General features: G+C 45.3%; 5 protein-coding genes across 6 annotated transcripts; 4 read left to right on the top strand and 1 right to left on the bottom strand.

Annotated features, from left to right (window-relative positions):
• Positions 1-384: 384 nt before the first annotated feature.
• On the top strand, positions 385-4,227 carry LOC130511470 (uncharacterized). Of its 2 annotated transcripts, XR_008944932.1 has the most exons (5): positions 385-685; positions 962-3,266; positions 3,520-3,580; positions 3,687-3,751; positions 3,969-4,227. XR_008944932.1 is itself a non-coding variant. In XM_057008477.1 (2 exons), the coding sequence occupies exon 2, from the start codon at positions 1,454-1,456 to the stop codon at positions 2,126-2,128; it is 675 nt and encodes a 224-aa protein (XP_056864457.1). In that variant the 5' UTR covers positions 385-685; positions 962-1,453; the 3' UTR covers positions 2,129-3,268. The 2 variants fall into 2 exon arrangements, 1 of the variants encoding a protein (XP_056864457.1); XM_057008477.1 differs by lacking the exons at positions 3,520-3,580; positions 3,687-3,751; positions 3,969-4,227 and having other exon boundaries at positions 962-3,268.
• A 2,406-nt stretch (positions 4,228-6,633) lies between these two features.
• LOC130511207 (uncharacterized) lies at positions 6,634-7,841 on the top strand. Its single transcript, XM_057008088.1, has 2 exons — positions 6,634-6,660; positions 6,759-7,841. Exons 1-2 carry the CDS (start codon positions 6,634-6,636, stop codon positions 7,839-7,841), a joined length of 1,110 nt encoding a protein of 369 aa, XP_056864068.1.
• A 702-nt stretch (positions 7,842-8,543) lies between these two features.
• On the top strand, positions 8,544-10,266 carry LOC130511206 (uncharacterized). The gene is made up of 3 exons (XM_057008087.1): positions 8,544-8,787; positions 9,020-9,468; positions 9,586-10,266. Exons 1-3 carry the CDS (start codon positions 8,544-8,546, stop codon positions 10,264-10,266), a joined length of 1,374 nt encoding a protein of 457 aa, XP_056864067.1.
• Positions 10,267-10,348: 82 nt separating this feature from the next.
• On the top strand, positions 10,349-11,221 carry LOC130511205 (uncharacterized). Its single transcript, XM_057008086.1, has one exon. It carries the CDS (start codon positions 10,349-10,351, stop codon positions 11,219-11,221), a length of 873 nt encoding a protein of 290 aa, XP_056864066.1.
• Positions 11,222-21,907: 10,686 nt separating this feature from the next.
• LOC108850272 (uncharacterized protein At3g60930, chloroplastic-like) lies at positions 21,908-23,805 on the bottom strand. Its single transcript, XM_018623837.2, has 3 exons — positions 23,277-23,805; positions 22,595-23,187; positions 21,908-22,513 (listed from the first exon to the last, which is right to left on the bottom strand). The coding sequence occupies exons 1-3, from the start codon at positions 23,803-23,805 to the stop codon at positions 21,908-21,910; spliced, it is 1,728 nt and encodes a 575-aa protein (XP_018479339.1).
• Between the last annotated feature and the right edge of the window lie 3,867 nt (positions 23,806-27,672).

Below are 27,672 nucleotides of genomic sequence, written 5' to 3'. Positions count from 1 at the left end.
ATCAGCTTACACATCATCTAATTTTTGCTAAACTAGATGCTACATCACCTAATTTGCTAATGAGGATGCTACATAGGGGTGTCAAAATGGATCAAAATTAATGGGTCAATCCAAACCAGTCAAATCCATGGATCTTATGAATAAGAAAATTGGGTACAAATGGATTAATGGATAAAATGGATAAATCATCAAAAACTATACTAAAAACTCTTAAACTAGAGTTTTTAGAGTGTCCACGTATGCAAGGAAATTCAGACCAATCACAGAGTTTAATATCGCCACATCACACCTTTCTTTAGTTAATAGATAATTCGACTGGACCAAATAATGTGGTCTAATAAAAAGATAAAAATGGCCCATTTTTAATAAAGTCCATATCTCAGCCTAAGACATTGCTCCTAACAATCGTCGTCACCGTCACCGACTTCTCCACTTTGCCTTCATCTTTCAAAGTATCCTTTTCACTGTTTTAATCAGGACCCACTTTTCTTATTCAATGCCTATTGTAAGATTTCTAGAGATGTTAACGTTTCACCTCCTTTCCTTTCTCTTCTTATATAAATCTCTTCCTCGAATCTACATCCAACTACATTCCACAACATCCAAAAAGTGACGTCAAGCGATTCGGTTCAAATCCCTGGGAATTGGAGAGATTACAAATCTCAAAATTAAACTGTCCAGCGAGGTAATTCTCTTGAAAGAATCAAGCTTTTCAGATGAAACAAATCAACTAGGATATGCCATTGAGATTTTTCATGACGAGATAGAGATGCTCGATCCGTACGCATTTCACCGCGAGCTTTACGAACCGGATTTGATTTGAGTTATTGCAGATATGAGACGGAAGCAAGCCGTTGAGTCCATTGGAGGAAATATCATGACTTTGCATCTGCAATGTTTTAATTTTTTTTTTGGCACTCTTTTATCTGAAATTCTAATCACTGGATTTTCAAATCATTAGGAGGGACATCCTTGTTGGGGAAAAATATCCAGACATGAGTTTTCTCCAGCTTCCGGCTATGTCCTCGACTTCCGGACCCTTGCTCAAGAAGAAACCAGGAACTGACCCCTGCCTTGGGTCTGACCCCTAGATCGGACCGACCCCTTGGAGTAAAATAGAAGTTTTCTACCTAAGGGGAAACTTCCATTTTTCTGATTATGGAAGAGTTCTATTACTTGAAGCCGACATCTACAACTATAAAAGGGGAGCCCAAACCCTAGAATAAGGGATCGACTTTCGGAGGCTAGAAGATTAGAGTTTAGGCGACTAGTACTAGGGTTTAGACACCCAAACATTGTAGTCCCGATCAAAACACTCAATAACATCTTCTAGTTTACGATTTCTCTTGCTTTCATACAAATCCTCTAGTGTTCCGTAGCACTTAAACGATCCTACACAAAAATACCCTAACAGTTTGGCGCTAGAAGGAGGGAGTGATCCAACTACGTGACGATGGCATTAGAGGACGACGCTAACCAGACGGAGATGACTCCGAGAGAGATCGAGCTCCTCAACAAGCTCGAGTTTCTTCAGAGTCAGGTTACCGATCTTCACAAATCTCGGGAGGCAACACCCGGAGGTCCCGAACTTCTCCTTGAAGTTCAAAACCTAAAAGACAAACTTGGAGAGCACTCCAAGCAACTACAGCAAAGCGCCGAGAAGCTATACGCCATAGAGGCGGAGAATCTTGTCCTCCGACAAGAGAACCATACCCTCGGTGAAGCTAGCAACAAGCGAAAGCGGTTTCGGACTAAGGTACGACCCATGGCTTCACTCTACACTCCGCGCGACAGTGAAGAGGTACCTCGTCGACCCGCCTCAACCAAAGACGAACCCGAAAGCCGAGAAGCCACGAACGATAGGACCCAAGTACAAGTAGATAGCGATTCCGATACGGAGTACGAGGAGTATTCACCCAATGATCCCGATATCTCAGATCCAGCCCTAGCAGCCTACTTAGAAAGAGTAGTCTTCGAAAGGTCCGTCACCATTCAATCTATGGTAGAAAGGCTCCCAGGGCACCTCCTCCTATTCGAAGAAGCAATCAGGGGTCCTACTCTGATACACCTTTCGTGGAAGAGATTGCTTTGGTGGAGATGCCGCGAAAGTTCTCTTTCCCAAGCATAAAGATGTACGAAGGTACTGGGGACCCCGACAATCACATTGCTCAGTACAAGTAACGCATGCTAGCAGTAGCAATTCCTCGGGATGCACGGGAAGCTACCATGTGCAAAGGATTCGGATCGACCTTGACCGGCCCCGCTCTTCAATGGTATATCAAGCTGCCCACCAAATCAATCAAATCCTTTGCAGCCCTTAGCGATAAGTTCGTGGAGCAGTTCGCTAGCAGCCATGACCTAGAGAAGAACTCGGATGATCTCTATGAGATCCTCCAGCATAGGAATGAGCCCCTTCGTTCTTACATAGCTCGCTTCAACCAAGCGAAGGTAGCTATTCCTGAGTGCAACGCTGATACGGCTATCTCAGCCTTCAAGAGGGGTCTACTTCCAGAGGGAGACCTTTACAAGGAGCTGATCAAATACAAGTGCATGATTATGGAAGACGTGCTGTCTCGTGCTTGGGCTCAAGTAAGATGGGCAGAAGATGTTGCTAGTAGGGCTAAAGCCGGTCCGAACACTACAAGAAATATGAGTATTGGTAGCAGTTCACAGTAGCACGAATTCACTAACTGCTACCAAAAATGCCAAAATCTGATCATAACTATACAGTAGCACTAAATCCGCGCTAAGATAGAATTTTATTAAGCGGGAAAGCAAAAATAACTACTATAGGTGAACATTTGTTTTGGAGCCAATACTTAGCCAATTTTTTGGGTTTACCTTAGCTTCTTACCAGGAAAAATAACTCTTCTCTTTAAAAAAAAAAAAAAAAAAAAGAGAGAGTTCATCTCTCGTCGTCTCTGGCCCGTTTCCCCTCTCGAGCTCCGACCACTACTCTGTGGTCTCCACTCACCGGCAATCGAACACGGTGGCGCATCTTGTCCACTCTCGAGCCTCGCCGCCGTGTCTATGCTCCTCAATCCGCCGCTCTCTGCTTCACACCGCAACAGTGTCGCCGTCGTTTGTCACGTCGGAGCTCTCATCCATCGCTGAGTCGGTGACAAAACCACAACACGATAGCACCTGCTCCAAATCAAGCTTCTCTGGCGCGTTCTTGCTTCACAACCGGCATCTCCGTCTTGTTCCGTTCTCGTCGTCACCGGAATCAAAACTGTAGAAGAGCAACCATGGCATTTCGACAAAAGGTTTGGGTTCAAAGCTTGAGATGACTCGTTTTCGAAAATCGATTCATGGTTCGTGTTGTATTTGTCTCTTTTTGTGAAGCTTAGAGCAGCACTGCCTCTGTTTTGTTGATTTATCTCTCTCTCTTTCATATTGTTTGGTACTGACTTTGTTTTCCTCCATGAACTCCAGTGGTGAAGCTTTTTAATGCTGTAATTCATTTGTTTAGTCTCTGAGAGAGTGATTCATCTTATTCAAGACTTTTGTTTCAAACAGGTAAACAAGTTTCAACATGCTCAGAAGGGATTGAATGCTTCAAGGTCAAAAGACTCTCAAGGTAGAGGTTTTAGATATTGATCTTTAGCTTGAATATTTCGGTGTCCACTCTCTTGTTTTTGGCTTCTAAATCTGTTTTTTTTTTGTTCTATTGGAACATCCATCAGTGTTAAAGAAGCTAAGAAAAGAAGCATTCTTCTCGGAGTTGAGAAAAACGAAAAGAGACTCCAAGGTTTGTCTCTTACTCTCTCTTTTAATGTTCTTTATCTTGACAGTTGTGTGTGTTATTAAACCATCACCTTTAGATGAACTTATAAGCAAGCTAGTGTTCTGTCTTGATCTTGTTTCTATTGAGATATTAAGGGAACGAATCACTTTCATTAGTGAGAGCTGTTAGCTTCAAGTGTGTTCTTGGCAATTTACTGATGAGATTTTGTGGGATGGTACAGGCTCAAAAAGCTTCAAATTCCACTGAAGACGAAGCTCCTGCTTGAGCTGCAGTATCATTTGCTTTGAGAGATCGCAAGCTTGCAATCTTCTTTGCATAGTCTGTATCAGATGTTGTTGCAGTCTTAATTGGGGGATCTGGAACTTCATCTTTCACCACCTCCCATAGCTCTCTGTTCATCAGTGTGGTGTGCATCGTTACTGCCCAGAACTCGTGGTTTGATATCTTGTTCATCGATTCATTGATGTTTTTATGCCCAAGTTGTGTTCAACAATTATATGATAAAATTCTGAGTATGAGATTTTCTGTTATATTAGTTTGGTTTTTATAGAAAAGGAATTGTAATTGATTATATCTGAGCTCAATTCATGGACTTGGATAAAACTAATGTTAAAAGTGAATGATTCTCTTGTGTTCATAAAAATAAAATGAAGAAGTAAACGAATGTTCTTTTTTTAACAAAAGTAAACGAATTTTATTACTTTAAATCTTTAAAAAATCGATTTATAAGAATATTTTTTGTTTATTTATATTTTGTCTTTATTCTAAGCAAAACCTAAAACATATTTTAAAACTCTAAACATAAATTTAAAAACTTCAATATTTTCACAATAAAACTTTAATATTATATTTAAATTTAAAATTTAATATGTTTAAAAATCTAATCTTAAATTTTAATTCAAAACCTCAAACACTAAATTTTAAATCTACACCCTATACAATATCCTTAACCCCAAACTTAAACCCTATATACAAAATCATAAATCTAATGTTTACAACATTATAATAGAAAGATTAAATTTAAGCTCCAAATATATAAAAACTCAAATCATATATTCAATCTTTTCAATCTTAAACTTATGCTCAAAGTTTAAATCTATTATCAAATTTAAAATCTAAACCTCAAAACCAAATCTTAATTTACACCCTAAATCTAATACCCTAAACCCCAAACTTAAGCCTTGCATACAAAGTTATAAATCTTAACTTTTTCAAAGTTATAATATAAATTTTAAAATTAAACTCCATTATATTCTAAAACTCAAATTTATAATTAATTCTACATCTAAACCCTAAACCACAAACCTCATATTTACATATATCATAAAACATCAAATCTTAAGTTGTAATAAATTATAATTTCTATAAGATGAAACTCTAACATTTTAAAAAATTTAATCACAGATCTTAAATATAAAATTCTAAGTTTAATAATTTTTGAAAATTTAATCTCAAACCATATATTTGATTCCAAATTTAAAAACTATAATTTTATACCCTAAACTCTATATTTAAACTTCAAACCCCAAACTTAATCTCTACATACAAAGTCATTAATTTAATATAATATTTTAACATCAGTCTTAAATTTAAATATGCTAATTTTATTATAAATGTTTCAATTATACTTTTGAAATTATAAACTTAATTTAATGTAAAAAACAGTATAACAAAGAAGAAGAAAAAAAAGAAAAAAAGAAAAAAAGCCTTGACCAATAAGGGAGAATGGCGAGGATAACCAATAGATCAATCTTCACCGTTAATTTATGTCAATCTAATGGATATAACTAATCGATTTTTTTATTATTTTAACCACAAATCGACCAATAATACACAAGGACGAAGATCAGTCTTTCTTTTAACTACAACCGTTGATTATCCTAAATCTAACGGACAAGAATTCATAAGGTGTAAAGATGTGTTTGTCTCTCTCTCTCCTCTTACCCCGTAATTCTCCCCTTTCACATTTCTCTACTCTGTGTCTTCCTCTCATCTTTTTTTTTCTTATCGAATCTGGAATGATGAGTCTGCTTGCCAGATCTTGTTTCCGATCTGTTTCCTCTTTGCGTATCTGTAACTGTTTGGTTTATATTGAAGAACGATGGATTGGCTACAGAGAAGAGTAAGTAAAAGTCTCCCCATTTTTTATTATAAAAATTTGGATTGTCTCCCTGTCTGAAATTGTTGATGAAAGTTTGAATCTTTTTCTGCTTTTGTTTTGAAAACTGTATTCAAAGAAAAAACAGATGAAGAAGATGAAGAACAGCCGGATATGGAGAGAAGAGGCGGAGGCAGAGGCATAACAAACGACAGATGTGGTGGAGCCGAGCAAGAAGAAGAAGAAGAAAGGCGGAGAAGGAGAGCAGACAGAGACGCAAGGAGGAGGAGGATGGAGTAGGAAGATGACGGGCAGATCGAACGGTGGTGTTCGTGGCTGGTGGTCTCGGCGTCAACGAGGAGTGCGGCGGAGATCGAAAAAGAACGTGGTTTAGTTAGGTTTAGTTAGGGTCAGTTAGGTTTGGTTAGGGTTAGTTAATAAACCGGGTTTGTATGTAAACCGGTTTTTTGTAATAAACCAATACATTTGTAAACCAAAAATTAAATAATAAATAATTTTATTCACAAAACCAGTTATATTAGAATTTAATTTTAATTTTTAAAACGTGAATTAAAATATATTAATTTATAATTTTAATTAATAATTATGAATTTAAAAATATAAATGAGAAATAATAACATAGCATTATATCTATGTAATTATAATATATTTTACAGCGTTATAAAAACGTCATAAAAAAAACACATTATAACAGTAGACCAATGCTATAAAAAAACTAATCAAGAGCACACGTTCAATGCTACAATATGTATATTTATTATAGCACATGAAAATACGCTACAATAAGTGGAGGGTCTATTATAGCTGCGGCTGTCACGGCGTTCTTCGAAACGCTATGAAAACCTTATGATAGCGTTTTTCGGGTGCTACTAATACCGATTTTTCTTGTAGTGGAAGTATGATCAGAAGTCATCAAAGCCTATAAGCAGTGACCATGACGAGCCTTCTCACTCTAAGTCCGTGAGGGAGACTAGTAACCCGAATAGGGGCAGGTATCAGCATCGACCTTTGCCTAGATCCGAAGGGATGATGGTGTCTACTTGGCCTGACATCTCCCATCTCGCAATATCCAAACCAGAACTGATCGGTGGCTTACGACAAATGGGTCCTCAAGTCAAGTGGCCCCCTAAGATGAAGGCCGCAGAGGCTAATAGAAATCCCAAGCGATGGTGTGAGTTTCATAGTGATCATGGTCATACTACGGAGGATTGCATAACCCTAAAGATGGAAGTCGCCGAGCTCCTCAAGAAAAGCTACCTACGGGAGTTCCTCTTGGATAAAGCCAAGAACCTTCTAAATAAAGAAGATCCCAATCTCCCTATCGAGGCAGCTCCTGCATTGCCACCACAGCAAGACCGGGAGATCCATGTCATCACAGGCGGATCAGAGGTGAGCGGAATTAGCAGTGCTGCAGCCAAGAAAAGTACTCGCAATGCCAGGAACGGTCAAGAGGCCGAGGGTCCCAAGCGCCTACTCCTTGGAACAGATGAGATCAGTTTCACTGCAAGGGAGGAGGAAAAGGTCCTCACCCCTCATCACGACGCTCTCGTCATTTCACTTACCATAGCAAACTGCTTGGTCAAGCGGATACTAGTAGATAATGGGAGCTCCAGCAACATAATCTTCTATTCGGCCTTCGCCGACCTGGGTTTGGAACCTACAGCTCTAACCAGAAAGGCAACCCCCCTCGTAGGCTTCAGTGGAGAAGTCAAACAAACCTTAGGAGAGGTCCTTCTTCCCGTGTATGTCGAAGGGGTAAACCAAGCCACAAAGTTCCTGGTCGTCGACTGCCCCTCATCATACAGCGTGATATTGGGAAGGCCTTGGATCCATGACATGGGAGCCGTACCTTCAACTTTGCACCAGCTGGCCAAGTTCCCAACCCCTTGGGGCATCAGAGCGGTCAAGGGGGATCAAGAGAATGCTAGGTCTTGCTATCAGACTACCCTTAGGGGAAAGACTCAGGTCTTATAGCAATTACAGAAGAAGCTTCCGGCCCCACATACCGAAGAGCCGGAAGTGGAAGAAATGGATGAGGTCCCGCTCACGGAAGGGAACTCAAGTCGAAACTTAAAGATAGGCTCCAAGCTTCCGGAAAGCTTGAGAAGGAGACTGGTCGATTTCTTAAGATCCAACTCCGATTGCTTTGCCTGGTCTCACGAAGACATGCCTGGAATTGATCCCAATGTTATCATGCATCAACTCAAGGTGGATCCAATGCATCCTCCTGTCAGACAGAAGAGGAGAAAATTCGCTCATGAAAGGGACGAGATAATCAACGAAGAGATCAAGAACCTACTAGATGCTGGATTCATACGAGAGGTGCAATACCCGAAATGGCTAGCCAATGTGGTGGTCGTCAGGAAGAAGAATGGGAAGTGGAGAGTCTGTATCGATTTCACAGACCTTAATAAGTCTTGTCCAAAATATCCTTTCCCTCTGCCTCACATCGACAAGTTGGTCGAGGCAACGGCTGGTCACGAGCTGATGAGTTTCATGGATGTGTTCTCTGAATATAACCAGATCCTAATGCACCCTGACGATATAGATAAGACCTCATTCATGACCTCAAGGGGTATCTACTGTTACAAGGTTATGCCTTTCGGATTGAAGAACGCCGGCTCGACCTACCAAAGGCTTGTCAACATGATGTTCGCCGACCAGATAGGGCAGACCATGGAAGTCTACATTGATGACATGTTGGTGAAGTCCCTAGACGCCGAAGACCATATCTCACACCTTCAACAAGCTTTCACCACTCTCAGGAGGTACACCATGAAGTTAAACCCTTCAAAGTGCTCGTTCGGAGTAAGTTCTGGAAAGTTCCTAGGGTACATAGTCACTCACAGGGGCATTGAAGCAAACCCAGAGCAGGTGAGAGCGATCCAGGTGATACCTTCCCCTCGCAACGTCAAGGAAGGTGCAAAGACTGACAGGAAGGATGGCCGCCTTGAGCAGATTCATCTCCAGGCTATCCGACAAGTCGCATGCCTTCTTCGAAACCCTGAAGGACCCCAAGGACTTCCAATGGGCCGAGAAATGTGAGCAAGCCCTATCCGATCTCAAGGCCTATCCCACCACTCCACCTTTCCTCTCAAAACCTTTGGAAGGTAAGGTCCTACTGCTCTATCTGACGGTATCGGAACACGCAGTCTGTGCGGTCCTAGTAAGGGAAGAAGGAAGAAAACAGCATCCTATCTACTACGTAAGCAAATCTTTACTGGATGCGGAGACCCACTATAGTCACCTCGAGAAGCTGGCCCTTGCCTTAGTTAATGCTGCCCGAAAACTGCGTCCCTACTTCCAGGCTCATCAAATCGTGGTAGTCACCTCCTTCCCCATCAAGGCTGTTCTGCATAAGCCAGAAGTGTCTGGACGACTAGCAAAATGGGCTATAGAGCTGGGGGAATACGACGTGATCTTCCGGCCTGCAACAGCCATCAAATCGCAAGTCCTGGAATATTTGGTAGCTGAATTCTCTCCTGCCATGCTTCCAGCCCTAGAACAAGAGGTAAAACTTCGTGATAGCGAAGGGGAGAAAGGCGAATGGACAATGTACGTTGATGGGTTTAGTAACGTAAGTGGCGCAGGCGTGGGACTGGTTCTAATTTCCCCCACGGGGGTGTCAGCCTCAAGGGCCGTACGTTGCAACTTCAAAGCAACGAACAACGAAGCTGAATAAGAAGCTCTAATAGCAGGGCTGACACTTGCAAAATAGATGGGGGTGGAAGATATCCAGGTCTTCAGCGATCCACAACTGATCATAAGCCAAGTCCAAGGAGACTATCAGGCGAAAGATCCGAGTATGATCAGATACCTATCTGGGGCCAAGAAACTACTCGACAGGTTCCGACATTATAAGCTCACCCAGATTCCTAGGGAGCACAACTCCCAGGCTGATGTTCTAGCTAACCTAGGGTCCGCCCTAGAAACTACAAGTCATACGAGCATCCCAATACTGGTACTCCAATGGCCCGCGACCGAAAAGGAGACGGAACCTGAAGAAGTATCTGTGGTAGACGAAGGAGAGACCTGGATGACGCCCATCACCAACTACCTAAGGTATGACACCTTGCCTGAAGATCGTGACGAAAGTCGGAAGATAAGGCGCCAAGCCGCAAGGTATTGCTTTTCTGAGGGGAAATTATACCGAAGATCCTTTTCAGGACCCTATCTACGATGTCTTACCCCTAGAGAAGCCGCCAGGATATTAGAAGAGCTGCATGAAGGAGAATGTGGTTCCCACTCTAGTGGTCGGAGCCTGGTACTCAGAGCTAGAAGAGCAGGATACTATTGGCCAACCATGGCAAGGGACTCCCTAAAACAAGCCAAGCTCTGTAGTCAATGCCAGAAGCACGCGCCAATCCAAACCTTCCACCAGAGAACCTCAAATCCCTAAGTTTCTCCTTGGCCCTTCCGAAAATGGGGCATGGTCGGTGGCTTACGACAAATGGGTCCTCAAGTCAAGTGGCTTACGACAAATGGGTCCTCAAGTCAAGTGGCCCCCTAAGATGAAGGCCGCAGAGGCTAATAGAAATCCCAAGCGATGGTGTGAGTTTCATAGTGATCATGGTCATACTACGGAGGATTGCATAACCCTAAAGATGGAAGTCGCCGAGCTCCTCAAGAAAAGCTACCTACGGGAGTTCCTCTTGGATAAAGCCAAGAACCTTCTAAATAAAGAAGATCCCAGTCTCCCTATCAAGGCAGCTCCTGCATTGCCACCACAGCAAGACCGGGTGATCCATGTCATCACAGGCGGATCAGAGGTGAGCGGAATTAGCAGTGCTGCAGCCAAGAAAAGTACTCGCAATGCCAGGAACGGTCAAGAGGCCGAGGGTCCCAAGCGCCTACTCCTTGGAACGGATGAGATCAGTTTCACTGCAAGGGAGGAGGAAAAGGTCCTCACTCCTCATCACGACGCTCTCGTCATTTCACTTACCATAGCAAACTGCTTGGTCAAGCGGATACTAGTAGATAATGGGAGCTCCAGCAACATAATCTTCTATTCGGCCTTCGCCGACCTGGGTTTGGAACCTACAGCTCTAACCAGAAAGGCAACCCCCCTCGTAGGCTTCAGTGGAGAAGTCAAACAAACCTTAGGAGAGGTCCTTCTTCCCGTGTATGCCGAAGGGGTAAACCAAGCCACGAAGTTCCTGGTCGTCGACTGCCCCTCATCATACAACGTGATATTGGGAAGGCCTTGGATCCATGACATGGGAGCCGTACCTTCAACTTTGCACCAGCTGGCCAAGTTCCCAACCCCTTGGGGCATCAGAGCGGTCAAGGGGGATCAAGAGAATGCTAGGTCTTGCTATCAGACTACCCTTAGGGGAAAGACTCAGGTCTTATAGCAATTACAGAAGAAGCTTCCGGCCCCACATACCGAAGAGCCGGAAGTGGAAGAAATGGATGAGGTCCCGCTCACGGAAGGGAACTCAAGTCGAAACTTAAAGATAGGCTCCAAGCTTCCGGAAAGCTTGAGAAGGAGACTGGTCGATTTCTTAAGATCCAACTCCGATTGCTTTGCCTGGTATCACGAAGACATGCCTGGAATTGATCCCAATGTTATCATGCATCAACTCAAGGTGGATCCAATGCATCCTCCTGTCAGACAGAAGAGGAGAAAATTCGCTCCTGAAAGGGACGAGATAATCAACGAAGAAATCAAGAACCTACTAGATGCTGGATTCATACGAGAGGTGCAATACCCGAAATGGCTAGCCAATGTGGTGGTCGTCAGGAAGAAGAATGGGAAGTGGAGAGTCTGTATCGATTTCACAGACCTTAATAAGTCTTGTCCAAAATATCCTTTCCCTCTGCCTCACATCGATAAGTTGGTCGACGCAACAGCTGGTCACGAGCTGATGAGTTTCATGGATGTGTTCTCTGAATATAACCAGATCCTAATGCACCCTGACGATATAGATAAGACCTCATTCATGACCTCAAGGGGTATCTACTGTTACAAGGTTATGCCTTTCGGATTGAAGAACGGCGGCTCGACCTACCAAAGGCTTGTCAACATGATGTTCGCCGACCAGATAGGGCAGACCATGGAAGTCTACATTGATGACATGTTGGTGAAGTCCCTAGACGCCGAAGACCATATCTCACACCTTCAACAAGCCTTCACCACTCTCAGGAGGTACACCATGAAGTTAAACCCTTCAAAGTGCTCGTTCGGAGTAAGTTCTGGAAAGTTCCTAGGGTACATAGTCACTCACAGGGGCATTGAAGCAAACCCAGAGCAGGTGAGAGCGATCCAGGTGATACCTTCCCCTCGCAACGTCAAGGAAGGTGCAAAGACTGACAGGAAGGATGGCCGCCTTGAGCAGATTCATCTCCAGGCTATCCGACAAGTCGCATGCCTTCTTCGAAACCCTGAAGGACCCCAAGGACTTCCAATGGACCGAGAAATGTGAGCAAGCCCTATCCGATCTCAAGGCCTATCTCACCACTCCACCTCTCCTCTCAAAACCTTTGGAAGGTAAGGTCCTACTGCTCTATCTGGCGGTATCGGAACACGCAGTCAGTGCGGTCCTAGTAAGGGAAGAAGGAAGAAAACAGCATCCTATCTACTACGTAAGCAAATCTTTACTGGATGCGGAGACCCACTATAGTCACCTCGAGAAGCTGGCCCTTGCCTTAGTTAATGCTGCCCGAAAACTGCGTCCCTACTTCCAGGCTCATCAAATCGTGGTAGTCACCTCCTTCCCCATCAAGGCTGTTCTGCATAAGCCAGAAGTGTCTGGACGACTAGCAAAATGGGCTATAGAGCTGGGGGAATACGACGTGATCTTCCGGCCTGCAACAGCCATCAAATCGCAAGTCCTGGAATATTTGGTAGCTGAATTCTCTCCTGCCATGCTTCCAGCCCTAGAACAAGAGGTAAAACTTCGTGATAGCGAAGGGGAGAAAGGCGAATGGACAATGTACGTTGATGGGTTTAGTAACGTAAGTGGCGCAGGCGTGGGACTGGTTCTAACTTCCCCCACGGGGGAGTCAGCCTCAAGGGCCGTACGTTGCAACTTCAAAGCAACGAACAACGAAGCTGAATATGAAGCTCTAATAGCAGGGCTGACACTTGCAAAATAGATGGGGGTGGAAGATATCCAGGTCTTCAGCGATCCACAACTGATCATAAGCCAAGTCCAAGGAGACTATCAGGCGAAAGATCCGAGTATGATCAGATACCTATCTGGGGCCAAGAAACTACTCGACAGGTTCCGACATTATAAGCTCACCCAGATTCCTAGGGAGCACAACCCCCAGGCTGATGTTCTAGCTAACCTAGGGTCCGCCCTAGAAACTACAAGTCATACGAGCATCCCAATACTGGTACTCCAATGGCCCGCGACCGAAAAGGAGACGGAACCTGAAGAAGTATCCGTGGTAGACGAAGGAGAGACCTGGATGACGCCCATCACCAACTACCTAAGGTATGACACCTTGCCTGAAGATCGTGACGAAAGTCGGAAGATAAGGCGCCAAGCCGCAAAGTATTGCTTTTCTGAGGGGAAACTATACCGAAGATCCTTTTCAGGACCTTATCTACGATGTCTTACCCCTAGAGAAGCCGCCAGGATATTAGAAGAGCTGCATGAAGGAGAATGTGGTTCCCACTCTAGTGGTCGGAGCCTGGTACTCAGAGCTAGAAGAGCAGGATACTATTGGCCAACCATGGCGAGGGACTCCCTCAAACAAGCCAAGCTCTGTAGTCAATGCCAGAAGCACGCGCCAATCTCCAACCTTCCACCAGAGAACCTCAAATCCCTAAGTTCTCCTTGGCCCTTCCGAAAATGGGGCATGGACATCGTAGGAAAGTTCCCTATGGCACCGGGGCAAAAGATTTTTCTCCTAGTCGTGACAGACTATTTCACCAAATGGGTGGAAGCTGAAGCACTAGCCAAGATAACGGATCTCCAAATCAGGAAATTCCTATGGACTAACGTGATCACACGCTTCGGAACTCCCCATGAGATCGTCACAGACAACGGACCCCAGTTCACAAGCTATAACTTCCGAAAGTTCTGCAAGGACTGGAACATCAAGCTCTCCTACTCAGCACCACGACACCCTCAATCTAACGGCCAAGAAGAATCCACTAACAAGACAGTGGTGAACATGCTCAAGAAGCGCCTAGAAGACGCCCATGGGCGATGGGCAGAAGAGCTACACGGAGTACTCTGGGCCTATCGGACAACCCCGAAGACGGCTACCCAGGAGACTCCCTTCCCCCTTGTCTATGGTGCTGATGCGGTGATACCCACAGAGGTGCACGTAAGGACCACGGTCTCTGAATTCCTTTCCCAGGAGGAGAATAACGAGCTAATGTCCCTGAGTCTAGACCTACTCGACGAAAAGAGGGAGGCGGCCCGCCTTAGAAATGCATCCTACCAGTTGAAAGTCGCCAAGAGCTACAACAAAAAGGTCAGATCCAGAACCTTCCAGAAAGGGGACTGGGTCCTAAGGCGAGTCTGTGACCACACAAGGGACAAATCAGCCGGAAAAATCGCTCCTGGATGGGAAGGTCCCTATAAGGTAATAGAGGTGCAAGGGGCAGGAGCCTATAAGCTGGAAGACAGCGACGGCAAGGTCCAACCCAACTGCTGGAACACCTTGCACCTCAAATTCTATCACTTCTAGAGTAAGATCCCCGGATCAAGCTTTATATACTACTACTATTATTATGATATATTTAAGTACACTGGTTTCCTACTCCTATGTATGCGATAACGTCTCCGGACTAAGCTTATAAAATACATTATTAGTTACGGCTAAAGGGGTTATAGGAACTCCAATGTACTTAAAGGGGCATACTAGCTAGGTCAGGTCTTAAGGGATCTTAGACCTCAGCAAACCCTATATACACTAGTGAGACTACTCACATGGGTGTACGACATATAAGGAACGGGTCTGATCAACCCTATTACATTGTCTGCACCTCGGGCCCTGCGTAAAGGCTATAAGTCCAAGAGTTACGTGGGGACCACCGTACTAGTGCTACCCAAACCCTGTGTTAAAGACGCTACGAGCTAAATACACGCAGGGGGCATGACGTACACTTCAAAGTACTGTAATCAGATGCTGACGGCTGATATGCAGGGAGCAAATGTGCGAAAATACCGGTTAGCACCAAAAATTAATACTTATCCAGACGTGAAAAGTAGTGTGTCTGGTGTGAAGTCGCTCCGCGGGGCAGGCCCACGCCAGACCACAGTAAGTCTGAGCGTGACCTTTTCTGCAGAAAGGTAGAGTGCAGCATTGAGATTCACGAGAGTGGCCTATACCTCCGGGTGGCAGAGTGCGGTTTCTCAATAACAGATCGGTAGTGGTTCCCCCATGGGGAGCAGAATACGATCACAAACCTCCCATAACGCATACGGCCTCAGTGTCTATGACGAACCTCAGGGTTCAATACGGCCTCAGGGTCTATATAATAACCTCCGGGTTTAGTACGGCCTCCGGGTCTATAAAAGAACCTCGGGGTTCAATGCAGCATCCAGGTCTGTAAGGAATCTCCGGATTCTAGATCACCTCAGGGTCGATCAAGGGCCTTCTGGTCTAACTGATCTTCGGATCTAGTAAGAACCTCAGGGTTCAAGGATCTTCGAATCCAAATACCAACCCTCGGGTTTGCCAAGAACCTCATGGTTTAAAAGCATCAACCTCCAGTTTCGAGGTATCCATAGGGTTTAATCATGGTCCCCGGATCTAAAGATTAAACCCCAACACTCAGAAAACCTCAGGGTTCAATGAGCAAACCTTCAGGTTCAATAAAACGGCCTTCGGGCCTAGGTAAGGAGCCTTAGGGTTCAAGACTTTAAGAACTTTCGGGTTCAAAGGCTCAAGAACCTCAGGGTTCAAACCAAGCTAGAACTCTAGGGTTCCAAGCAAGGATCTTTCATTCCAAATCCAAAACTCAGGTTTTTAATAATGGATTACAAGGTCTAACGTTTTTCTGATCATTTCAGGATTCAATCAATCTACTAATAGGATCCAGGTCCTAGACATTGATATCCATTCAAGGGGTCAACCCCAACAAGGATCCACCCCTTACAACACGTCTACAAGCCTATCTAGACACTCCCGTGTTCTAATGATACGAAATGTGTTCGGCAAGGGATATATCCCTGAATTATCGGCGCCACAAGAGGATCCCGATCCTAGACCCTAAAACTCCGCCCAGGAGATCGCGCTCAAAGGTCTTATGAACCATTCCGAACGAAAGACGAACAAAAGCAAAGGATATTATTCAACAATAAAATTCAAGGGACAAGAAAAGCATATAAAAGCCATTGTTTTAGCAAGGACGGACCGCCCAAAGCCGTTATTACAAAAAGCTCAGATATCCTCTAAGGCCTACCGCGCCTAGATGAAGGAATAGCTGGTTCGTCTTCAAAGGAGGGAGGTTCAGTACCCTCGAGTTCCGCTTCAGCCAAAACCACCGTCTTGTACTGAGAGAACTCCTTGTGCAAGTTCCATTTCCGGGCCTGCCCTTTGAGCCACTCTCTCATTACTTCCCAATGGGCGATGATCCTTGCACCGTTCATAGCCATGGTTGTTGGACCCAATTTTTGACGTGGGCTAAATAGGCCGTATTTAAAATGGGCCGTAAAAGGATTAAACCCACAGCGACGTCAACAAGGTGGAAAACAGGTCGCCGAAGTCGAGAAGGTCGCGGAAGCAGTTACAAGAATAGCGGAGTCGAACCTATAAAAGGAAGAGGAGATCAAGGCTAAAGGAGATAGCGAAAACCCAGAGAGAGAGAGCACACCACACATTTACATCTTTCTTACTTCGTTTAGATCTCATTTTAGATCGACCTCCTTGTTATAGTCGATCTCTTAGCTATTCTTTGTACTCGACCTCTTAATCAATAAAAGTCCATTTTTGTCTACCAAATTCCGATTACATCGTTGTGTTCTAAGGATATCGTTGCCTACATCTTTTTGTCACTTCTCTAGTTTACTTACAAACACTACAAAATACTTAAGTGTAGATTTTAGGTTCTACATTTTGGCGCCGACTGTGGGGAAGATAAACGAAAAACATCCTTGCTAAGAACTCGATCTAGGATTTCTAAGCACGATCATGGATCCAAGTCAATCTGGAGTCCCTCAGCAGAGATCCGACAACGTCGATCCAATCGGAGTCGACCAAGGAGTCAATCTGCCGATCGGACCAGTTAACACAAGCGGGATTAACGATCCAACCCAGATCCCGCAAGCTCCACCAGCTGGGGTCACAGCATCCGACAGATCCGGATCCCGAGTCTGGAGCCGAACCGGGGACAGATCCCCAATAGACAGTTCGCTAACCCGAACTCAACCAATAAGACCGATTTCTCCTGTACAAATAACCCAAACAAGGGAGGAAGTCGCGGAGCTTTGAGGCATGGTACAAGCTCTCCTAGATAAAGCCCAGGAGCAGGAGATCGCTCATCGAGCAATTACCACCAGGCTGGAACAAACTGAAAGAGAGTTCGCTGAGCATCGAGCTAGCATTCAGGACGGGCACAGATCTTAGACAAATCCGTTGCTTAGAGCACCGAACGGCGGAGCCTTCAGAACTCCCGGTTTTTCGAGTGCCCGATCGGGACATTATGCTGGAGATAACTCGCTTAACAATCCATTTACCAGCCCGATTCCCCGGAGCCTAAGTTTCAAGGGGGTTGGGGAAAACCAAACACGAACCCAAGGCTCTCCGATCACGCCTCTCCGAACCAACGGCGTCAACGGAATAGCCAACGGAGTTCGATTCGAGACCCCGCCTTCCGACCAATGAGCTCCCGGAGTCCATCACACAACGACGGAAGACTTCGGAATCCCTGACACAGGTCTCGAGCAGGGTAGACGAAATGAAGTTCCTCCTTTCTCCCCAACCGCCGTAGGGACTCCGCGGAGGGATGACCTGAGGACCGATGGAGGAAACGGGAACTTTCAGGAGTACATCGATAGAAACGATGCCGAACTCAAACGACTACACGCTATTATGCATATGGCAACAAGCGCAGCCCCGGATATCGACCTCGCTATAGAGGAAACCCAAAGGACTCCCTTCACAGAAAGAATCGCGGGGATGAAGATAAGCACAATTGGGAAAATAAAATTCCCCGAATACTCTGGAAACTCAGACCCTAAAGCTCACATCCTAGCCTTTAGAGTTGCAATATCCAGGGCGCATCTCAACGACAACGAAAAAGAAGCGGGCTACTGTCGTTTCTTCGCAGAGAACCTCGCAGGCTCCGCTTTAGAGTGGTTTGCCGGCCTAGAAGAAAATTCGATTGATAACTTCACACAGCTGGTGTCGGCGTTCCTAAAGCAATACTCGGTGTTCATAGAAACTAGAACGACCGAAGCCGATCTATGGAACCTCAAACAAGCGCCCTTCGAGCCTTTAAGAGCCTACATAAACAAATTTAGAGAAATCAAAGCCAAAATTGCAAACCTAAACGACGGGGTGGCTCTAGCCGCCCTGAAAAATGGTGTGTGGTTCTCTTCTAAATTCAAAGAAGAAATGTCGGTCAGAGCCCCAGTATCACTAGACGACGCACTGCATCGAGCATCGCACTTTGCGGCCTACGAAGAGGACGTAGCTAACTTGAAAGAGCAATTCTTGGCAAGCAAAAATGCCGCCAGCAAAAAGACCTCGACAACTAAAGAAGCACCAACCAAGGGTCAACATTCTTACGCAGACAGCTCCTCGAAAAATAGGTCATCGACTTTCGATCTAAACAAGCATTGCGATTTCCACAAACGAAAAGGACATTCCACTGAAGAATGTCGCGCCGCTTTATGAGAAAAAAGAGAGAAAGGAGGAAGAAGAAAACTCCCAAGAGGAAAAACTCCCTTCGACTCCAAAAAGCGACAAAAAGCCGAAATCATCTTCCCACAAAAGGGCTCGGGAGGCAGAAGCCGAGTCACCAAACTTGCCACCACCCGCTCCCAAAAAGCGGGTCGACATGATCTCACTGAGCTCAAACAGGCGGGATCGATGCGACGTTCAGGGTATGATGGCGACCTCGACACAAGGAAGCATAACAATCACCATACAAATCCCCGGACTCCATGAAGAATTCGAGCTTGTACTGAAAAAACAGCTGATCAAGCCAAAACGGGCCGAAAAATTCACAGAACTCAGAAAGCACTTAGAGGAAATGAGGCCATACGAACTCAGAACCCGAAATAAAAACAGCATGCAGCAGCCCAACTACAAGCTGTCTGGGAGGCAAAAGCAATACCAGTCCGCATGAAAAAAGAAATGGCTCCCTCCCCCCCACTATAAACAGTCGGATCATGCGACGTATCGATTTCATATATGGAGGGTCAAAATTTTGCAACTCCGTCAATTCAATTAAGGCCCACCAGCGGAGAGCCGAAAGACCTCTAAGAATCCAGGAACCTCTATCTGGCCCTGACCATGAAATCACATTTGACGAGAATGAAACCGCAGATCTTGATCAACCACACGACGACGCCCTCGTTCTGCGATTCGATGTCGGAGGAATGGAGCTCTCACGAATTATGATCGACACGGGAAGTTCAGCCGACGTCCTATTCTACGACGCTTTCAAACGAATGGGGTTCACCAAAACTCTCCTTAAACAAATACCAACTCCTCTCATCGGATTCGCAGGGGAAACAACATACTCCCTAGGATCTATCGAGCTCGCAGTCACCGCCGGCGACGTTAGGAAAATCGTGGAATTCATAGTGATAGTCCGACCAGCACCGTTCAATGATATCCTAGGAAGACCATGGCTATACATCATGAAAGCAGTACCATCAACCTACCACCAATGTTTGAAATTCCCAACCCCGAAAGGCATTGAAACCATTCGCGGAAGCCAGAGGAGCTCTCGGACATGCTACCTCGCGAGCTTCAAAGATATCGAACCACTCCCTTAGACCGGAATAGATACCTTGACAAAGACCGTACGATCACTCGTACACGATCAAAAGCCAAAACGACCCTTAACTAAGGGGAAACAATCGAACTACGTTAAGACTTGATCCCTTCCTAAGGGTACATAGGCAGCCCGCGACTCGAGTACAGTCACCTCCCAACATTAAAAACAAGAAGGGAGCACCCCGCAGCAACAAGCGACCTATCTGAATCAAGGACACCATTACACAGATTTTCTTTCAACAAAGAATTCGATTGTAATAAAATTAACAGTTCAAAATTATCAAAAAGACATCTTTTTAAGATTCATCGTACTCAAAACACAAGTTTTACCACCATATAATTTTCCTGCTTACTTAACGACTAAATGTAAAGTCAAGGCCCTGATCAAGTCTTTGAGCACATTTCGGTCCCGCTGGAAAACGCGGCATATCGGTTTTAATAAAAACCTCATTCTGCGCCGACAAGGCATCGACGGAGTATCAACTCTCTTCGATCAAAAGTTCAAAATAAATCATCGAACTCTACCCTTCTAAAGAAAATACGAAGCGTTCAAACTCGTCTCTTTATTAAATTCAATAACAGAAGCAAATAATAGAAAAAGACAACACATGAAAAACAATCAACGGAGAACGGATTCCTACAGACTACTCTCCGACGTCGAAATCTCCATCTCCAAAGCATCCATCCATTTGCTTCGTCCCATCGCTGTCAAAAGCTCCCTTGGCAAAGTAGTCTTCCGAATCTTGGGGAAGTTCCAGCCCTTCGGTCATCACAGACACATCGAACTCTCCGAGCTCGACTTCCTTCTCTCCAGAACGCTTTGCGTCACCCAAAGCCAATAGATTCTTGCCCATTATCTCCTTCAGAAGATCTATCCTCACGACAACCTCCCCAAGCTGGAGCTCATCATCGATCTTGGACCGTTCACCTTCCCATTTCTCCTACAGAGACCTCAGAACGCCCTGATAATCATCAGCCAAGCCTTTCTCGGCCTCACGAATCGAACTTCGGAGAGCATCGGCATGCTTCGAAGCGTTTGACTCTAGCTGCGACTCAAGCAAAGAGACTCGTTCAAGAGCCGACTTCCTCTCGTTATCCGCAATGCGAAGGCAAGATTCAAGTAAAGCGATTCGGCTCTCCGATTCTTCTGCAACAGACAAACGATCGGCATTAGCATGATCACGCTCTTGCAACAGCTTCAGGTTTGACTTCAGCTCCCTCACGACCCTCTTAACCTCGAGGAGCTCGTCGGATCGCTGAACATCTTGGAGGCGCCGCTCCAGGGTCGCCGCGAACTCGTTGTTAGCTTCCTTGGCCTAAAAATCATGGAAAGTTCAAAAGGAGTTCGAACAAAGATGCGCAAAAATTCAGCAAACCAACCTTGGCGTGGGCCACCGCCATCTTGACATAAGCCTCGCGCTCGGTCATGTTCCGAAGAGAGGGAAGTGGGCAACCAGCAGGCTTAAAGTGCCTCACCAGATGAGCCACACTATCTGGATCGTCCGTGATTGGACAGTCCTTGGAGTGCGCGAATTTCCAATGAAACGGCTTCGCATGCCCCATCACCAAGAGAACTCTGGCGGTTGTCCGAACCGTTCGTCCTTGCCCTCTTGGAGGGACGTTCCCGACCCTCCGAGCCAGTAGGACTACTCGACTTCACACGAGCAAATGGGTCCTTGCCACCAGGTTCCTTACCTTCCTGTCTAGAAGGAACCTGGAGAACTCGGGTTTCCTCACGAAGGACCTCAGTAAGAGCCTCGCAAACATCACCGGATCGAATTCTCTCCACACCAACGCTACCAACTCGATTTCTCGACTTATCGGCCTCGCGGGGATTCGATCTTCTCGTCGACATAATCGCTCAATTTGAAAAAAGAAAAAAGATTTTGAAGGTCCTCAGATGAAACCTAAGTGAGAAACCTCGAGGTCTTATAAAGAAGCGAACTGCTATGAGCATCTTAACCGATAGATTTTAATAAATTCGGAATACCAAAATATTCTCGCCAAAAGAGAAACGGACAATATCCTAACAATTCGAGTTTAAATCCACAAAATCCCGGGGAAATAAGGATATCCGCGATTACATAGTTATCCAACAAAAACATGAAATCAAAAGAAAAAGAGAATTAAGGGCCAACATCGCCTCCCGCGTTTGACGGCCCCCCAAGGTCCAACTCCTCCGGTACTCGCGGAAGATCAAGCTCGGAGATAGTCCAACTCGAGGAGGGACATGACTCAACGGCTGCTTCACAGTCTCTCTCCAAATCTTGCAAGCGAGCCAACTCCCCATCAACGTCGCAGCTGCCCTCTTTGATCTCGTCCAGAAGAGAGATGTTGGCAATCACCTCTTGAAGCTGAATTCTAGCCGCCGTCTCCCTCTCTTTGTTGGACCACTTCTCTTCCAGAGATTTCAGAATCTCTGCATAATGACGCGACATCTCACGACAAGCGGAGCGAACGTCTCGGTCCCTCTCAGCTTCGAGCCTCGCAATTTTGGTCCGTTGAGCAGCGACCTCGACTTCTAAAGCCGACTTCTCATCACAAACTTTCACCCACTCTCCCATCATGGAATTGATCTTCTCGACCTCCTCCTTATTCTCCCGCTTGGCGATCTCAAGTTCAGCGGAGATCCTCTTGAAGTCAAGGGAGATCCGATCTATCTCCGCATCTCTTTGAGAGGTCTCTGTGCGCTCCGCCATCTTCAGAACCAGGTCGTTACAAACCTCCATGACCTGGAAGTAAGAGTAATCAGGAAAAAACGATGCGGTAAAAGCAAAAATTGGTAGCAAAATAGCAATTCGCTTAGATTAAACCTTGGCATTTGCTTCAGCGACCTTGGTATAAGCATCTTCCTCTTCCAAGGAAGAGAAAAGCGGTCTCCCAAAACCTTGAGAGCTAGTCCCATCATGTTTAGGACCAGAACTAGTCTCATATAGAGGGGAACGATCGCTCCTCCTTACTCTCCGTCTTTTCGACGTCTTGGGAGCAGCTCGCGACGGTCTCGTTGAAACACTTCGCCAAGCCCTGGCAGATCCGTGCTCGCGAGCTGGCATATCCTCCTCCGAATCAGAGCCCAAAGATATCGGGGTAGGATCCACTGGCGCTTTCCTTGAAACAGACGCCCTCGTTCTGAGTGACCTCCGAAACGAGCACCTCTCAGAATGACTCGTGTTAGGACGAACAATAATTTCTTCCAGAGAGGTAGGCTCTTCATGATCAGAACGCTCGGCCTCCTCAAGCAACCCGACCGGCCCCGAGATCGGTGGAGCTATACTTAGACCGACGGGAAGCGAGTTCAAGGTACGAATTCGCTCCCTAGTAAACGATGACCAATCGGTGTCCCCGCGCTTCAAGACAGCCACCGTCCCTCGAAGTTGATCGGATACCGGAGAAACCCTCGGATGAGCTAAACAAAAAATAATAATAATAAATAATCCGAATGAACAATTGCATAAATTCCTTGGATAACACGACAATCAAGGCACAAAACCTTACCAATAGTTTCGGCCCAACGTCGAAGAAGCAGGGAAAAGTCAAAATCTCCCACTGAGGACGAGTCGACCTTGAAAACAAAGAATTGATCTCGCCACTGATCATCCCGATAAGGTGTCCCTCCAATCACATGGAGGCCAGGACGGGGAGACGCCAAGATTGTCCCTGGATTCTTCTGGTTGCGCTTTATGAGATATAGGCTGTGTAACTCTTCCAGCTCAAACAAAAGCTTCTCCTCTCTGGCCCTCACGAGGATCGCAAGGAGGTGTCGAAGAAGGTTCGGGCATAACTGCGTGAGAGAAATCCCATGACCGGCGAGGATCTCTAGCAGCTGCCTCGGAATCGGGAAAGAAAGCCCGCAAGACTCAAAAAAGCTGAGATATGCTCCGTCATACCCGTTTCTAACGGTCTCCGGAGTCTCGTGATCAGAAGCAAGCTCACAGACCACGGCGCGGTCTACTCCGAACGAGGAATATAACTTTTCAATAAGCTCTCTCGTGATCGTCGGACTTGGAAACGATAAGGAAGACATTGTGAGGGATTAAACTCACACCTAGATTTTAGATCAGGTTTTAAGGTTTAGGAAAGGTTAGGGAAAGATAACGTGGGCTGAATCCCGTAATAACTTGTTGAATGAACTTCGATTTGTATTGATATAATGGAAAAAGGATGGTTACAAAAGGTGATCTTTGATGAATACAAAGATTTATAAGAATATTACAAATAAGAATGTTTTGATGAATGTTGAGTGAAATATGAGTAAAGTCAGATCCTTTGATCATTGTTTGATGTCTTCTTTAAATAGCCTCAGGCTCCGTCAGTTGCTACCAACAGGTTCCCGAGATCCTCTCCGTGATTTGAGGGATTTGTAACAGCTTCCCTTTTACCGGGTCCTGCGCCTGTTTACTTGTCAACGAGCTGCCTCTTTTCCTTGACCTCTCTGATGAACATCTCTAGCTCACAGCCTCCGGATCTGACTTAGCTGTTTTTGAAGATTGAATTCATGATGGGCCTTTCGCGGCCCGTTATCATTTCTTATTGTCTATCACTAGCTAGGGGGTCATATTTGGGCCCAACAGTTGCCCCCAGCTATCGAGATAAGATTCCTTATCTCGGAAGCTAGACCTAGCCGCCGAGCATCAATCTTTTTGTTGAGATCTCGAGCAACAGTTATCTTTATTGAAGATTTCCTTTGCTTAATCTGATGGCTATGATTGCGTATAAAAAGGCGCGAGTATCCGACTTCTCGGCCAGCAAGGTTCCCGTTCCTCAATTCTCAGAGAGTTCAGGTACTTTCGAGATTAACATGTTTAATCTATCATTTTCCGGAGAGTATGGTTCTAACTTAGGTTTGGTGGGCCCTGATTCAGCTCCAGTCGAGACGTCCCAGATGGGCGATGACAAGGAGGCAGATGAGGGAGATCCAGCCAAAGAAAGTGATCCAGTCGAGGGAGACAAGGATGTTGGGATGAGCTCCCGTGATAATGATGTCTAAGAGCTGCGGCTCTTTTTGAATTGTAATGTTGCTTTTCATGACTTTTGCCCAATGGGCTTTGTTTACGTTTCAGACTTATAGCCTGAGGAGGCTTTTAAACCTTAGGGTCTTCTGAACCCTCGTTAACCTGGGGAGGCTTTTAAACCCTTTTATTCAAATTTCGGTTTTGTTTTTCGTATTAAGTCATTTGACTTGGTTTGATCGTTTCTTGGATGAGATTGACTTTTGTCAAGTGGAAGTTTCGGTTAGGACATGTATCGTGATTATTATATACAATGTCTAATGAATTATCAGGTCTCGAAGATTTCGAGTGTATTCGATTATGAGGATCCTTAGAAGGAGTTCCTGAAATATTGAGATTAGCTCCGGGTTTTTAGGAACCTGAGCTACCCTGAAGATCTTAGGAGGAGGTTCATGGGAACCTGAATTCGTTTGTGGGATTTTAAGACCCATTGAAGTTTGCTTAGGATTTTAAGACCTTTTGAGATTTGATAAGGATTTTAAGACCTTTTGAGATTTGATAAGGATTTTAAGACCTTTTGGAATTTGATAAGGATTTTAAGACCTTTAGTGGTTTCTAAGGATTTTTAAGACCTTAGATTTAGGTTTTTTGAAGTTTGATTTCGCCTGAAGGATTTTAAGACCTTCGAGGTTACTAAGGATTTTAAGACCTTAGGTCCAGGTTCGTGGAGACCTGAGTTTGTTGGAAGGATTTTAAGACCTTCGAGATTACTGAGGATTTTAAGACCTTAGGTTCAGGTTGACGGAGACCTGAATTTGTTCGAAGGGTTTTAAGACCTTGGGTTCAGGTTCGTAGAGACCTGAATTTGTTCGAAGGATTTTAAGACCTTAGGTTCAGGTTCGTAGAGACCTGAGTTTGTTCGAAGGGTTTTAAGACCTTAGGTTCAGGATCGTAGAGACCTGAATTTGTTCGAAGGGTTTTAAGACCTTGAGTTCAGGTTCGTAGAGACCTGAATTTGTTCGAAGGATTTTAAGACCTTGGGTTCAGGTTCGTAGAGACCTGAATTTGTTCGAAGGTCAAGTTATCGAAGATAATTGCTTTATTAATTATAGGATACATGGTATCACGATAATCATACAATCGCTGTTTGGGCTATATGTTCTCAAACATATGCCCCCTTTCGTCATGGTGAAAAGAGTGTCAAAATGAGATTGGGGTTGCACTCATAACACAATTGCCTACGTACCCAGTCAAGGGGTCAAGCCTAACGTAATTCGAGGAATTTAAGTACCTAATGATAATATTTCTTCAGATTTGTGGCATTCCACGATCTGATTTCAGGTACTCCGGTTCGCACCTTCAGGAGCTTATAGACGCCAGGTCGTACCACGTGGATAATCCGGTAGGGACCTTCCCAATTGGTTCCTAACTTCCCAGCATCTGGTTCCTTGGTTCCTTCGAAAAACTTCCTAAGTACCAGGTCACCTACAACAAATTGTCGAGGCCTGACTTTGGAATTATAATGTCGAGGCATTGCCTGCTGATAGTTTTGAATCCGAAGCAAAACTTGGTCTTGTCGTTCCTCGATTAAATCGAAGCTGTCTGATAAGAGCTGGTCGTTAGCTTCGGGATCAGACGTACATAGCTCTCGACGGAGGCTCCCAGTGGAGGTTTCCGCCGAAACGACAGCTTCCATTTCGTAGGCTAAAGAGAAAGGGGTTTCCTCTGTAGCCTTTCTCGGGGTGGTTCGTCATGCCCAAAGTACTTCAGGTATCTTTTCAGACCAGGTTTTCTTGTTGGTTCCGAAGCATTTCTTGAGGTTTGCTAATATTGACTTATTAGCAGCCTCCGCCTGACCGTTACCTTGAGGTCGTCGAGGTGTTGAGAAGGTAAGGCGGATATTCCACTTGTCGCAAAATGCTTTGAAGTCGCGAGAAATGAACTGTCATCCATTGTTGGTTACGATCTCATACGGGACGCCATAGCGGCAGACAATGTCTTTCCACACAAATCCTTCGACTTCGAATCTAGTTATCTGTTGGAAAGCTTCAGCCTCTATCCACTTCGTGAAGTAGTCTGTCAAAACCAAGAGGAAGCGTAGCTTCCGCCTTCCCCTTCCTGGCGTTATGAGTGGTCCTATGATGTCCATGGACCACTTCATGAACGGGACGGAGCGGATATTGAGGATAGTTTTTCCGCAGGCTGATGTATAATCGGTGCATGCCTTTGGCATTTATCACATGAAGAGGAGTAAACCTCGCAGTCAGCGATAATGGTGGACCAGAAATAGCCCTGTCTTTTGATTCAGATAGCTAGAGCTCTGCCCCCAGGGTGGTTTCCTCAGGAGCATGCGTGCATTTCTTTCATAAGATTGATAGCATCGAGGCCATTGACGCATTTTAGGTAAGGTCCGGAAATGCTTCGTTTATGGAGGGCTGACTCGATTATGCAGTATCTTGCGCTTAATGCTTTGAGTTTTCGGGCCTCCCACTTATTGGGGGGGATCTTATCCTACAAGATGTACTGCATGATCGGTATTCTCCAATCCTCTCTCCCAATGATTTTGTCATGAAGAGATGAGGGCGGGTCTTGTTCAGGTCCCTGAGTGTCGTGACCTGATGTGTCTTGTTCAGGTCCCTGAGTGTCGTGACCTGATGTCTTATTGCCCCCGGAGATATTGGTCGGATTAGGCTCGAAGGAGTCTGAATTCTGAGGAATATCTCCAGTTCTGGTGTTGTTCTCCGGAGTCTGGGTCGTTTCTTCGGATGCGCTTTCAAAAGCAGAACGACTCCTGGTCCTGGCTGCGTGGACAGGTGAATCTGAGGTCTGGATCTTGCCCCCGGAGGTATGCTTTTTAAAGCTACGAATTTTGGTTTTTGGGAACCAGTACGTTGTAAGAACTTGGGTTGCTACCGTCTGGCGGTAGCTACCTTCCGTTTGCT

Source organism: Raphanus sativus, chromosome 4 (assembly GCF_000801105.2).
Source record: "Raphanus sativus cultivar WK10039 chromosome 4, ASM80110v3, whole genome shotgun sequence".
NCBI lineage: Eukaryota > Viridiplantae > Streptophyta > Magnoliopsida > Brassicales > Brassicaceae > Raphanus > Raphanus sativus.
Note: the sequence above shows the minus strand (reverse complement) of the source record. Positions and strands in the feature narration are given on the sequence as shown.

Coding starts and splice junctions, on each gene's coding strand:
- LOC130511470 (XM_057008477.1), top strand. CDS start 1,454: ATGGCATTAGAGGACGACGCTAACCAGACGGAGATGACTCCGAGAGAG.
- LOC130511205 (XM_057008086.1), top strand. CDS start 10,349: ATGGGTCCTCAAGTCAAGTGGCCCCCTAAGATGAAGGCCGCAGAGGCT.
- LOC130511207 (XM_057008088.1), top strand. CDS start 6,634: ATGAAAATACGCTACAATAAGTGGAGG. Junction 6,661..6,758: donor TACGCTACAATAAGTGGAGG/GTCTATTATAGC, acceptor TTTTTCTTGTAG/TGGAAGTATGATCAGAAGTC.
- LOC108850272 (XM_018623837.2), bottom strand. CDS start 23,805: ATGTCTTCCTTATCGTTTCCAAGTCCGACGATCACGAGAGAGCTTATT. Junction 23,188..23,276: donor ACGTTGGGCCGAAACTATTG/GTAAGGTTTTGT, acceptor TTTTTTGTTTAG/CTCATCCGAGGGTTTCTCCG. Junction 22,514..22,594: donor TCGCTGAAGCAAATGCCAAG/GTTTAATCTAAG, acceptor TCTTACTTCCAG/GTCATGGAGGTTTGTAACGA.
- LOC130511206 (XM_057008087.1), top strand. CDS start 8,544: ATGGAAGTCTACATTGATGACATGTTGGTGAAGTCCCTAGACGCCGAA. Junction 8,788..9,019: donor CCCTCGCAACGTCAAGGAAG/GTGCAAAGACTG, acceptor CGGAACACGCAG/TCTGTGCGGTCCTAGTAAGG. Junction 9,469..9,585: donor GTGGCGCAGGCGTGGGACTG/GTTCTAATTTCC, acceptor CTTGCAAAATAG/ATGGGGGTGGAAGATATCCA.